This window comes from Dermacentor andersoni, chromosome 1 (assembly GCF_023375885.2).
Source record: "Dermacentor andersoni chromosome 1, qqDerAnde1_hic_scaffold, whole genome shotgun sequence".
Taxonomy (NCBI): Eukaryota; Metazoa; Arthropoda; class Arachnida; order Ixodida; family Ixodidae; genus Dermacentor; species Dermacentor andersoni.
In genome coordinates this window covers 151,333,431-151,346,225 of record NC_092814.1, presented here as the reverse complement: position 1 = coordinate 151,346,225, position 12,795 = coordinate 151,333,431, and the positions used below count along the sequence as shown (strand labels likewise).

Below are 12,795 nucleotides of genomic sequence, written 5' to 3'. Positions count from 1 at the left end.
ACTGTATGTTTACCTACAATTTTAGTTTTAGTCAAGTGGTGAGTACCACATCTAAAAATAAAGGCAGAAATTGTCACCAGCAGCAATTTACGCTGTGCAGTTTTTATGAAGAATCTTCCTTCATAGTAGCCATTGACACTGAATGGCTCATTGCATCTAATAGGAGCGTGTGCCAGTTTATTGTGCATTTTCTTTGTGTCTAGGATGGGATTGGCATTGTGCAGTAATCATATGCTAGTTCATCGTTTCCCAACAGTGTTCTGGGAAACCCTTCCACTGGCAACATTTTTCAGTTCCACAATCCCTCAAATCAGTGCATGCCTGGGCCCCATTTTCACACCTATGAATTTTGACAGTGATGAATTTTGACATTGCCAGTTTATTGTGCATTTTCTTGTGTCTAGGATGGGATTGGCATTGTGCAGTAATCATATGCTAGTTCATCGTTTCCCAACAGTGTTCTGGGAAACCCTTCCACTGGCAACATTTTTCAGTTCCACAATCCCTCAAATCAGTGCATGCCTGGGCCCCATTTTCACACCTATGAATTTTGACAGTGACGAATTTTGACATTGCCAGTTTATTGTGCATTTTCTTGTGTCGAGGATGGGATTGGCATTGTGCAGTAATCATATGCTAGTTCATCGTTTTCCAACAGTGTTCTGGGAAACCCTTCCACTGGCAACATTTTTCAGTTCCACAATCCCTCAAATCAGTGCATGCCTGGTCCCCATTTTCACACCTATGAATTTTGACAGTGACGAATTTTGACATTGCCAGTTTATTGTGCATTTTCTTGTGTCGAGGATGGGATTGGCATTGTGCAGTAATCATATGCTAGTTCATCGTTTTCCAACAGTGTTCTGGGAAACCCTTCCACTGGCAACATTTTTCAGTTCCACAATCCCTCAAATCAGTGCATGCCTGGCCCCCATTTTCACACCTATGAATTTTGACAGTGATGGATATGCTTCTTCCTTTTGGAACAGCATGTTTGAGAGAGCGAGCAGCCTTGGCCCTGGCCTATGAAAAGAAATATTTAACTGGTTGAAAGCATGGCATCCAATTTGATGCTAGCCCTAAGTGTCATTACACGTCTCTGCCTAAACAAAGCCTGATGCACCTCTTGCACTAATTTAGGCACTTGAAAGCTGGCACAGCTTTTTATGGGTTCAGAGTAGGGGTATGTGAAGACCAAATAGTAGATTTCAAATCAAGGATCAAATCAAATTAATAAAAAAAGCCAAATATTGAATCGAATATTGAATATAAGAAAATTTTGTCACAAAATTTAATGATTACAACTTTTGGGCAATAAAATATGGTGCTGCACATGCTCGCGAGTCTCCTAGCATTGCACACAAGAAGGTGGCAAGCGATCAGTAATTCAGATACATAGAAATCAAGATATACAGTACACAGTCTACTCTTTTTAAAGGGAACCCCAAATTAGTATGCCAGCGCTGATTAGAGCTCAGTTCCCGTAATGAAGGTGTGGAAAATATTTTTTTTATCAATATGATTTTTGTTGAATAGAATCAAGTGCTTTCTTTCCTCTGAAACTAATGAATTAGTGGCGTACTGTTGTACTGAATACCAATGAGGTTCTGTCTCATAGTGGATGTGTGTTTTGCATCAATCTTTTATTTATTGCATAAAAAGTTTCGCTTTCCAGCCCGTCTCCAAAATACAAAAAGGCTATACCAACATTACGGCTGGTGGGTACATAAAGCCAATCTGCGCGACAGACTAAAGGACCGTGCATCACACGACTCAATAACTGCTCTGCGCATAGCCGGGGCTGATGGCAAAGAGCAGGCGCTGTTTGCGCCTATTCATTGTCAGGTTCAGATTGATTTGCTTCCTGTCAAAGATTGTGACATCTGAAGGCCACATGCTCTAGACACACGATGCTACCCCCCCCCCTCTTTTATCCACCGTCAGTGCAGATGCATGCAACTAGCGATGTGACACTTTCGCACCTACCATGTAAATCCAGAGCTAGTCTTGTGGTGGGTTGCTGGAAGCTACAGAAAGAGACTGATGTGTGTTTTCGAACGGCATCAGGAATGAGAGGCTGCTGTAAAGTGTGTCGCAAAAATGGTGGCTGTGAACAACTTTGTTGCCATCCTGTACACTCCCTTTCGTTTGCGAGGTGGTTTGTCAGCTTTCAGAGTGTCGCGTGGCTGCTGTGAGTAGATGTGTGTCTATTCGGCACCAAACCGTAACTTCAGTCTCTGACGCACGATGAAGCAGCGCTGATTATGCCTAATGGTCTAGGCAGCGTGGCTTTGACGAAAATTCGCCGCTGGCCGATGTGGTAACGGGCGACAAGCCATCGCAGAAGGCTTGCCACTGATATGTTCGTAAGGGTGGCTCATCAGTGATCGGTCCCGAGATCACGTGTGCAAGTTAGATTGACAGCTCTTGAAGTGGCTTGAAGTTTGTTGCCACATATCCAACACGATCTGTGTGCCTGTCGGCGGCTAATCAGCTCGATCTTCACACATGCTTTTTCACTTTACGAAACACATGCCGCTTTTGTTGCCGTTCTCTCTGTTCACTTTGCGTTATCATTTCGATCAGTCCTGTTGACCCAGGCGAACCTTGCACTGACAGGGGCGGACCCAGCCAATGGAGCAACATTCTGCGAATTGCGGCATTCGAGTGCTGTGTGTGTGATCCCCACATTGGGTTGACGGGGGAGCACTCACAGTGACAAAGTCCACTACTGCGTCAACTGATCAGGCCATTCGCGGCGCGCTCAGTGTTCTTTTGGTGCTGAAAACGAAATGAAATGCTAGCTTGGGTAGCACCAGGCATGAGGGATTCTGCGGCGCATGCTACTTGTGGCACCGTGTGGGCCTCTACACCGAATATATAGAATATCCAACAAATCATAAAGTAGATATTATTCAAACATTCATCATTCGATTTCATTTGGTGATATCCGAGTATTCGCGCACCCTTTGTTCAAAGTAGAAAACCAACATAGATGCAGTCGACGACCGATTTTTCGGACCCTCAAGGGACCGCGAAAATGTCTGAAAAATCAGGCAGTCCAAAAAAATAAATGTGCCCCCAAAAAGCTCAATTTATTGCTTACTATTGAGTTAGAGGCTGGAAAAAGTGATTAATGGTCTCCTGAACCATGCTTTGCTTGCGTGCAAGCAGGTCCGCCTGAATTTCGGCGAGAGTCGTCGGCGAGAGTCGTCGTGTCGCCGTAAGCTGACGAAAGAGTTGCGACCGCTTGCACCAGCTCAGCTTGCATCGGCTGCGCTGCTGCAGGCAAGTCGAGGTGCTGCTGCAGGCGTGGCTTGCTGCCACGTTGCACGCAAAAATAAAAGTTCTGGAAACAGCATCTTGAAGCACTGAAGCCGATTCAATCAAATGCGAGCCACAGTAGCGACAGAACGTTATTTTCGCGTCTCCGCAGCACGACCACGACTAGGCCTACTCACTAAGCTCGTCAATGCACGGCAAACACAAACAGGCAGTCGAACGAAGAAAGGAAAAAAAAAAAAAGCATTGCGTTACGGCAGTGACGCTGTTGCGAAAGCGGAAGCTGCTTGCATATAGCCTCAATCCAGCGTCCGAGTAGCTGAGGAACTTCCATGCAAGACCGGCACTGGTTTTGAGGCTACAGGAGGAAAATGTAAACAAACAAGATGCGGCGACACAGCTCAAAATCCGCGGCAGTTGGCCCGGCTGACGCTTGGAAAGTCTGAAAAATTGAACAGCCCTCCCTAGAGTGTCCGAAATTTTGAGCTACGTAATACATTGACTTTATGAGGTATGTCCTGGGGCCGGGAAAAAGTCCAAAAAATCAAGCATGTCCGAAAAATTAGGCATCCGAAAAATCGGTTGTCATCTGTATTACCTTATAACTCCTAAACAAGGTAGAAATCTAATGCACGCACAATTTCCTAACAGGAAAAATGTACTTTGCTTCTGATTCCAGCAATCGAAAAAACATTAAAACAAGGAAATTTATTTACACTTAATGTCCATCGTCATCACTCTCAAGCAGCACTTTATCGCGGTCTGTGGACCACAACATGTCATCCTCCATACGGTCAATTGCATGTTTGATATTGTGCATTTATCAAACAGCTCAGCAGCAATTGCAAATGGGATGGTGGCCCACACATAGACCAACCACTTCACTAGTTTGTGCTGCAAAGCCTGTGATTCTCCAAAACACAAAAAACATGTGATGCGACTTGTTGCTGCTAGCTTAGTACATACGTAATATAATTTGTCTTTCGAAGAGCTTTTGTAATCAAACACAGAAAGCAGTGTGTTGTTGTCATGCTGTGCAAGAACTTGTTTTGTTGCCATGTGTGCTGGTTCTAATGGTAGGCTGTTGTGAGTGCCACAAATGTAGTTTTGGTTTTGTATCCGATTGCATCGAGCAGACAATTTTTGGACCAGTTTCCTTGGAAAGAAAAGCATGCATTAGAATCGGGTAAATACTGTAATAATTTTGCGTGAACTACCCTTTTCACTCGAAAATCTTCCTACGACATGCCAAAAATAAGTGTTTTCGGTGGGAGATTGACGTGTATTCAATGCATTGTTTTTCCAATAGTGCTACAAAGGTGGACAATGTAGCTATTGAGGCCCCCATTGGGATTAGGTATCTTCGTGCTGACCAGTCAAGTTCAAACTATCCTGTGAGAGCCAAACTCAGGATCAAAATAACAAAGGTTTGGCCCATAGAAATGAATGGGTACACAGCATGGACCTTCACTCAGGATCTAATTAACGGAAAAATCAACATAGCCAGAGCTGAATTAATGAAAATCTATTGTATTGAGTAAAGAAATTGTTGTGGTCTACATATGATCACATGCTTATGGTTCTATGAATGAACTGAGCTTTATCTGTTCTGGATTTCATGATTAGTTTTTAACCATTCTTGCAGGACTTACTTTCTAAGGATGTTGATCAGGGAGACCTTCTGGGCTGTCTGGTTCAACATAAGAATGACTTTCGCATGAAAGAGGACCAACGCTGCAGAGCTGCTCTTGAGCACTTCCAGCTGGTGAGTAGGTGTTGCACTTGCGCCTTTGCATGTGATTAAATTTTTATTCCCTTAAAAAAAAAGAAAGAAAGCATACCCATGTTTGTATAATTCGTGCCTTCTTTTTATACCTTTTTAGATTTCACTGAAAGACTACAAGTTCAGCTATGCCTTTAAGGAAGCCTGCCGGAAGGACGCTCAGACGTACTGTGGGAACTCGAAGTCTGGGTAAGCTTTTTCAGTGGTAGCTGCTAGAAGCCGCCTCAACTGAACTACTGAGAACTGTTGTGAAGATGCATCTGCAGTCTGTATAGTGAGTGTTACTTCCTAACTTGCTTACTTTATACAGGTTGTCACACTCAAGCAGGACAAGGCTTTGTGTAATGGCACTTGCATTCTGCAAATGTTGAATGGTGCCAAATGATGCCAATAGGAGTACCTTTAAGCTTCAGATCACTGGTTAATGTCTTCCGTTACCTTTTGTACAGGTTTATTGGGGATATGGCAAAAATTATTGTGAAGCTATAGATCATCAAATGAAACACTTGATTGTGTCATATATTTAAAAAGAATACTTACTTGTATCAAGATTGTTTTCTTTTTGTAAACAGCAAAGCAAAACTCAGAAATTACATTTTGTGGCATGAGTGTTTCGCTTGAACATGACATGCTTGTTGACACTGTATTTTCATCCAGTCATTGCCTTTCCCTTCCTGTCTTCAGCATATTGCGTGTTCTCCTCACGTTATGAGTATAGTTCAGACTACTTATATAACTGCTTATAGTGCAGTCTTTTGTAACACAGCCTTTTCTGACTCCCATTTACTGTGCCATAGAACTTCATGCATATGCATACCGTTTACTGTACAGCTGCAGGAGACAAAATACTGGTTATAATACAGCTGCCAGAAGCTCCTGCCTACAGATGAGGCAGCGAGCACACTTTTCAATCTGGTGCGCTGGCTGAGGAGAGGGCAAGGAGCAGCCAAGGGGAATGCGGAGGAGGAAGAGATGTGGAGCTAACGAACAAAGAATGGGCTGCGGGGGGGTATAAGCTGCGGCGGCAGAGGCGGAAGCACGTTGTACATATGCGCTCTGTGGACCCATGTGGGTTGCCTTCGCTCCGGCCGCAAACTCTGCACCTAACATTTGTGCATTGTCACTCTTCTGTTTGTGTGCGGAAAGTGAATACAGAGTTTACAACTCCAGCATTGTCGGAAAATCGTTACCAGAATTTTGCTCTCTGCTGTGCTTTTTCGAAATACATTTGAACCTCGTTATAACGAAATGGGATATAACAAAATAATGGATATAATGAACTAGATGAAATTCCCCTTGAAATCCCCATTGATATCCATGTATATAAAACATTGTTTTAACTAAGTGAAATTGTCCTGCCTGTTCATATAATGAACTAGATTCGTCTCCGAAACCAAAATATAGCCGACTGTTGTGCGCTGAGTGCATCGCTTTCTGCAGAGTTCCGTATTCATTCACAGCAGCAGTTCAAAACTCCCACGTCCCCGCATTGAATACATCCTCGAGCAACACTGCTTTTTCTCACCGCCCTGTGTAGCTGCGCACCTGCACACATGCAGCAGCTCAAGATCGCACTTCTCCACTGACCTGTGTGTCACCTGTGTGTAGCCTAGCTGCGTGGCTACACACAGTGATGTGAAAGGTTGTGCATTCACTTATGAGCGGAGCGCCATGCAGGCAGGTGCAGCTGGGTGTGGCCTATGAAATCTCCACAGCGCAATCTCGGATGTTACGCACAACCCTGCACGAATTGCGCTATGCTGCGTGGCTATGCGCGGCGGCGTGGAAGATTAGTGCATTCACTTCTCTCTTCTCTACGGCGCACTGCATAGGCAGCCACAGCTTGGCCTGGCGTCGGAGACCTCCCCGGCGCAATCTCGGGGGGTCACGCCCAGGCCATGCATTCACTTCTCCCTCTCCCTGCGGCGCGCTACACGAGCCGGCAACTGGACGTGGGCTCCGAAATCGCATTGGCATCGGTGTAACCTCAGAGGCCTTGAGCTGGCCAAGGCAAGCCGTCGCAGCGAAGTTCACTTGCCTCCTTGATCACACAGCGGAGCGCTGTGTTGTGTGCAACATGCTGCTTGACCGCAGCGAGCCAAGTGGAAAGCGGACGTGAAAGCCCGTCACAATGGAACAGAAGACAGCTATCTAAAGGCTGTCGTGTCAGGTGCTAAGTGTCCTGTTGCACGCACTAAAGATTATTTTGTTGTTTTATTAAAATTTCACCACGGGCGGGGCTGTGTAGTGCTTCCATGGGCCACAAAGCTGTCATTTCCATGTTTACAATTGTGAACCCCATTGAGCATGTATACCAGTAAATGGCAATAATGGATGTAACGAAGTAATGGATATAGTGAAGTAATTTCGGCTACCCCTCAACTTTGTTATAATGAGGTTCAAGTGTAATGCCTATTCGAAACTTTGTGACGGTCAAGGCCGTGAGTGCGTTTCATGTTTGCCTGTCAAGATGCCTGTCGTCGTGTAGTGCAGATATGACATGTACGACCTTGACTCTGCGATGCTGTCAGTTTAAGCTGTGTTCTGCAAATACAGTTTATGAGCTTTTAACCTTTACGTCCACAAGCAAGCCTTGGCCATTCCTACCAGTACGCGCACATACAAACTTCTTAGGTGTACGCAGTAGTTTCCATGGCTGATCAACTCCTCTTCCAAACTCCTTTTCCAGTGCGCTGCTCTCAGTTCAGCCTATGAGCATGATCTGCATTTAATTGCCTACGGATACAAACACATCAAGCCGGGCAAGCTTCCTGCAATGGCATGCCGCCCAACATCCTCGCCAGCTAGGCCTAGCCCTGCTGCCTCATCGGCAGCCAGCGACCAAAGCTGCGGTTTTGTGTGAAGTCGGCAAAACACTTTGCAGGGGCTGTACGACACTTGGAAAGCGCAGGAACTACATTTGACAATAAAAGTGTAGGCATGGGTGGCAAGTGCAACACTCAAATGGCGACAACTTGGATTTCATTGGCCATGTTTTGACATTGTGCATGCAGATCAGTCAGTGAAATCATATGAAGCATCGTGCGGTGCAAAATTTTGGTCACCGTTCGGCATTAGTTCTGCGTCGAGTTGGCGGCGGTGCCGCAGAGAGTTCCAAATAATCGAACAGGTATGAAAAATTTGTCGGAGACTTAATTTCATCTGTGCCTTTTTTTTTCTCTTTTTTTTCTCTCTGTTACTAGTATGTCTGCTTTTGGCGAAGACTGCAGGTCCTCAGACATAAACCTATCTGTGTTCGTAAATTTAAACGGATGCAAACATCCCGGTTGCTTGCTTCAATTCTTGGTTACATGCGGCTGCTTGGCTTACAAGTTTTGCATGTGTGCAGCCTTTCAAACATGTTGTATTTATGGTGCAGTGCCGCTTATAGTGAATATTTGTGACTCCGTCAACTTACATTGTAAGTGGTCTATGCTTACAGTTATGTTAATAACTGTATGATTTGTTTGAACTTCTAAAAAAAATACTGGAGTTTTTCTACACATTTCAGTGCAAAAATACTAACTTGTTAAAGTCAGTTGTTGGTTGAAAGTTTTCAGTTTTAATCCGTGTGTAGCATTATACACTGTTATTTCATTTTACTTTGGTACGCACTCCGTGCGTGGTTATAAGGTGTGAAAGTCCGCATGTTTTTGCTTGATGTTTTGCATTAAGTTGAGAAAGCTGATTTTTGTTTGTCAGCATTTGTGTAGAGTAAGATGGGAGACAGAAATGTGTCTGGTAAGGGAGAAGCATGCAATATGTCCATCAAGCGAAGCGCCCTGGAATATGAACGTCTGCTCTCATTATTCTAGTTGGTTTTCATTTAGCACATCTCCAGCTCCTCATTAATGCACCTCTCATTTAGAACAAGTGTCATACAACTTTCAGAACTGTATGAATGTTATATATATATTTTTTTTTTAATGCCAGAGAGTAGTTACTCATACTTGAACATAACCTGCACAAAAATGTGTGTTAATTTTTTGGTACAGGTCCAAGAGCAAACTCTGCTCACTTTCAAATTTAGCATAAGCTTTTGGTTTTTGGCATCCAGTTAAAGAACACTAAAGTTGATACACTCATGAAAGGAGCAAATTATATTTTTGTTGTCGTGTCTTCGTCTCCCCTGTCGTCCTGCGTGCTCTCTTGTGCTTTATCTTCAAATACATTTTTGTGCCTTCTTGACACAAAGCCTCCTCTCACTGAAAACATTTAATATAAACAGTTGCTTTCTTGGTAAATGATGTATGTACCTGAAATAAGGTGAATAATGCTATAAGCATGTGTTCACTTTATGGTATACAGGATTTCAAAAGCTTCTTATTGAACAATTCTTTTGCTACTGTAGATGTTTGCACATTCTGGTACAAGAACATAATTTTGTTTGCAGAAAGCAGTGTTGGATATATTGGTGGCAATTTGTATTTAACATAGATTCAGTTTTATGTATATTTTGTTTTTGGTAGACCTATTCAATATCGTAATAGCAATTCCAGCTCTGGATGGTAGTCTTCTATATTTGTTGAAGCCCTAGGAATGAGTGCATATCATTGCATCTTCATTGCTACAGAGCACTGGGCACTGCAAATTTTTTTATTTGTGGAGTTGCATGCATGGCATGACATCATTATTGTCAAATCGAATACATATTAATGTGGCAGCACTGGCTTTTTGTGAATACCTTGTTGGTGTTCACTGCTGTTGGAATCTCAGCGCTGACACCCGTTGTTGCAAATGGGTCGCAAGCCCCAAGGGTAGCGTTGGCCTGGCGGCCTGGGGCACAACTGGAAGCATCCGAAGGTCCTGGCAAAGCATGAGTCGACTGCTAACAGTACAACTTGTTTATTCTAGCATCGCAAAAGAGCGGCCGGTCAGGTCGACCGAAGTGGAGAGATGGGAGAGCACGTTACTCAACAGAAGAAATCGGAGCCTCTCTCTTGGCGTCCGGGGGCAGCTGCTTTTATACTCTCGCAGTAGAGGGCAAGAAGGAACGCCTCGTCAGAGGCGCATGTGACGGGGCACGGACACGCTGAGAGAAAGGTTGAGACGAGTGTAGTGACGCATCCGCCGGGCCGGCGCCGGTCAGACCTCCTCACTTCACACTTGGGGAGCTCCTCTCCCCGGCTGCCGCGCTTTGACAAGCGTGGGCACCAACATGCACACACGCACACTTGAAGACACGTGGCATTGAAACATGCCTGGACGCGCTTGGCGGGGAGGCGTATCGGCGGCGCTGAACGGGCCAAAATGTCCGCCGCTTTGAACGAAGCCCCGGCGTCCGTTGCATCCGCGCCGGCTATACTGCGCGTCATAGGCGAAACGTAACACTGCTTACTTAAAATAGCAGCGTATGCAGAATTAATCAAGGCAGCTGTGTTGCTTTGAAGATGCCTTTAATTATTGCATTGCTGTGTAATGAACCTCTCTAATAAATGTTCTGTGCACTACTTACGAAGTTTTAAGTCTCAGCCTCATTTATGCAGGTCATCTGCAAACGCTCAAATGAACTGCAAGCTCAGTGTTTTTACTTTTTCTTGTTCTTTTTTAAGTTTATTGGCGCCCTTCCAACCACAAATACTTTCTTGTGTTCTCTTGCTTGTGTGTCTCTAGAATACTATGGTATGAACATTTATTTTAAAATGAGGAAAATAATGGGTTGTGACTTTTTTATTCAATGCAGTGCTGATGTTGTAAGCTGTCTTAGCAAGTTGGTGCTGGATGATGTCACAGATGAGAAGACACCACGAGTCTCTTCACGTTGCAGGCAGCAGCTGCGTGCAGAACTTTTCCAAAGGGTTAGTATTTTGTGCTGAAGGCTTGTTCTTTTGAAGCATTGCAAGCTTCTAACAGCTTCATTGGAGGGTGCAGATTTTTTGTCATTCAGTGATCTAGCACTGCTTGGTACATGACATTTATGCAAAGTACCTGAATTGTGCAAGTGTGGTTAACCTTCTCTCCACCTGGGGCAAGTTCGCCACCATTATACAATATACAGGGTAAGTTTGAAGATTATTATGCTGGAAATTAGTGTTCTATGTCCTGACAAGGAAACGAGTTTTGCAATTAGTAGCCGTGGGATACAAATGATGAAAAGGGCGTCAGCAGAAAAATAAAAATGAGTTGTTTGGCAAGCATTCTCAAGGCATATGAATGGCAGCTTACTAATAAAAGTATATAATTCTTCCAGTACTGATCTGTGGTGCCAAAATTTGTAGGTTAACAAAGAAACTTGGGAGGAAGTTAATACCAGTCAACAAAGCGATAGAACAGAAAATGATAGTATGAGATAGAAAGACGGTGGTATGAATTTAAAGATTAATCATAAATAGATTTTATTCAACTTGACGTCCAAAGGAAGAAGTGGAGTTTTGCATGTCGTGTGTGGAATAAATACCCACTAGTCTGTTGGAGTTACAGAATGGGTACCAAGGTAAGGGAAATGTGATAAGGAAATTTTCAAGAATAATATGGGTTAGCTTGATGTTGGATGGATGTTTTTTGGAATGGAATTTATACAAGCTGCTGCTGATGATGATGCATCACAGTGTAAGAAATGTACTGGAAATTATCATTTCTTTAATTTTTTATAATGATAATGGGAATATGTTCCCCAAAAGTTATGGCAAGGTAATGTTATGTGAGCTTTTCTTTGAATGCATGAATTTTTATGGTGAAAGTAAGTCAACCTGTTTGCAGTGAATGGAAATCAGCATAGAAACTTCACTACATGCTCTTCAACTTTTCAGTCCATGTCGTGTTAAGAACACATTATACTCTAAGTAGTTTCCTGCAGCAGTGTGCAGGCTTCAAGGTGTTTTAAGGCTGTGTTTTTGCAAAGCACATATAGTGCTCCCAACAAACATATAAGCAGCAGCTACAGGCATTTGCACATGTAGGGATTCAGGAATAAGCTTTTATTTACAGCAGAGACAGTGTGCTGATATTTTCATGCTCGAGATTTCTTTATTTTGCATGCAAAGGTGCAAGAGCACTAAATAAATATTTCTGCATTTCTGTCCATAATGTCAGACAAATCGGCAGGGAGACCATCCACCACCTAACTTGCTTTAATTTAAAACCTGACAATTAGTCCATGTAGAAACTGTAACAACAAAGGATCAGTACTTATCGCAAATGCCGGAGTAACAGTAGAGGTTGGCAGCTAAGTACACCACCTCATGCAATATGGCAGCATAATGTGTGTCACCCACATTGTCGCCTATGTGAAATCACTCGAACGTCTCTTTTTATGCTAAGGTGGCAGCTAAGCAAGTAGCTTTAAATGAGCTAGGAGAATTCTGTAAAAAGCTAAGGAGCAAAGCAGCTATTTGTCCAGTCACCAAGAAGACAGCAGAAATTACAAATGTGAGTGAACGCTCATATACCATAATGTTGCCAGGTGTGACCAAGCTGGGAAAAGCTCTGGTGCTGCAGCCAAGACAGAAAGTGTATGACAGATTGACTACTACATTGTCTGAGTGCTGCAGCACGTCATTTGCAACTTCTATCAGAGAAATCAAGTATGAGTGTTGATGGTGTGTGCAGAGAGTCATCTCTGGTGCAAACAGACAAAGGGGCAGGGGTGAACACATTCTTCATGGTATTCACCCTCTCTATTTTCAGGCAATATTTATAATGTCCACAGTGCTTGCTGCAGGAAACTACTGATGGGAGTACAGTACACAGAGGGGCCAATTTTCAATAAAAATGTTTATGAATCAAGATTT

General features: G+C 43.5%; 1 protein-coding gene across 2 annotated transcripts in view; it reads left to right on the top strand.

The window, feature by feature from the left end:
- Glg1 (Golgi apparatus protein 1) overlaps nucleotides 1-12,795 on the top strand; it is a 127,466-nt gene that overhangs the window by 67,372 nt on the left and 47,299 nt on the right. For both annotated transcript variants that reach the window (XM_055062163.1, XM_050194356.2), the window contains exons 13-15: nucleotides 4,928-5,047; nucleotides 5,166-5,254; nucleotides 10,749-10,863. In XM_055062163.1, the coding sequence (XP_054918138.1) occupies nucleotides 4,928-5,047; nucleotides 5,166-5,254; nucleotides 10,749-10,863 (324 nt within the window). The remainder of the gene's footprint in view (nucleotides 1-4,927; nucleotides 5,048-5,165; nucleotides 5,255-10,748; nucleotides 10,864-12,795) is intronic.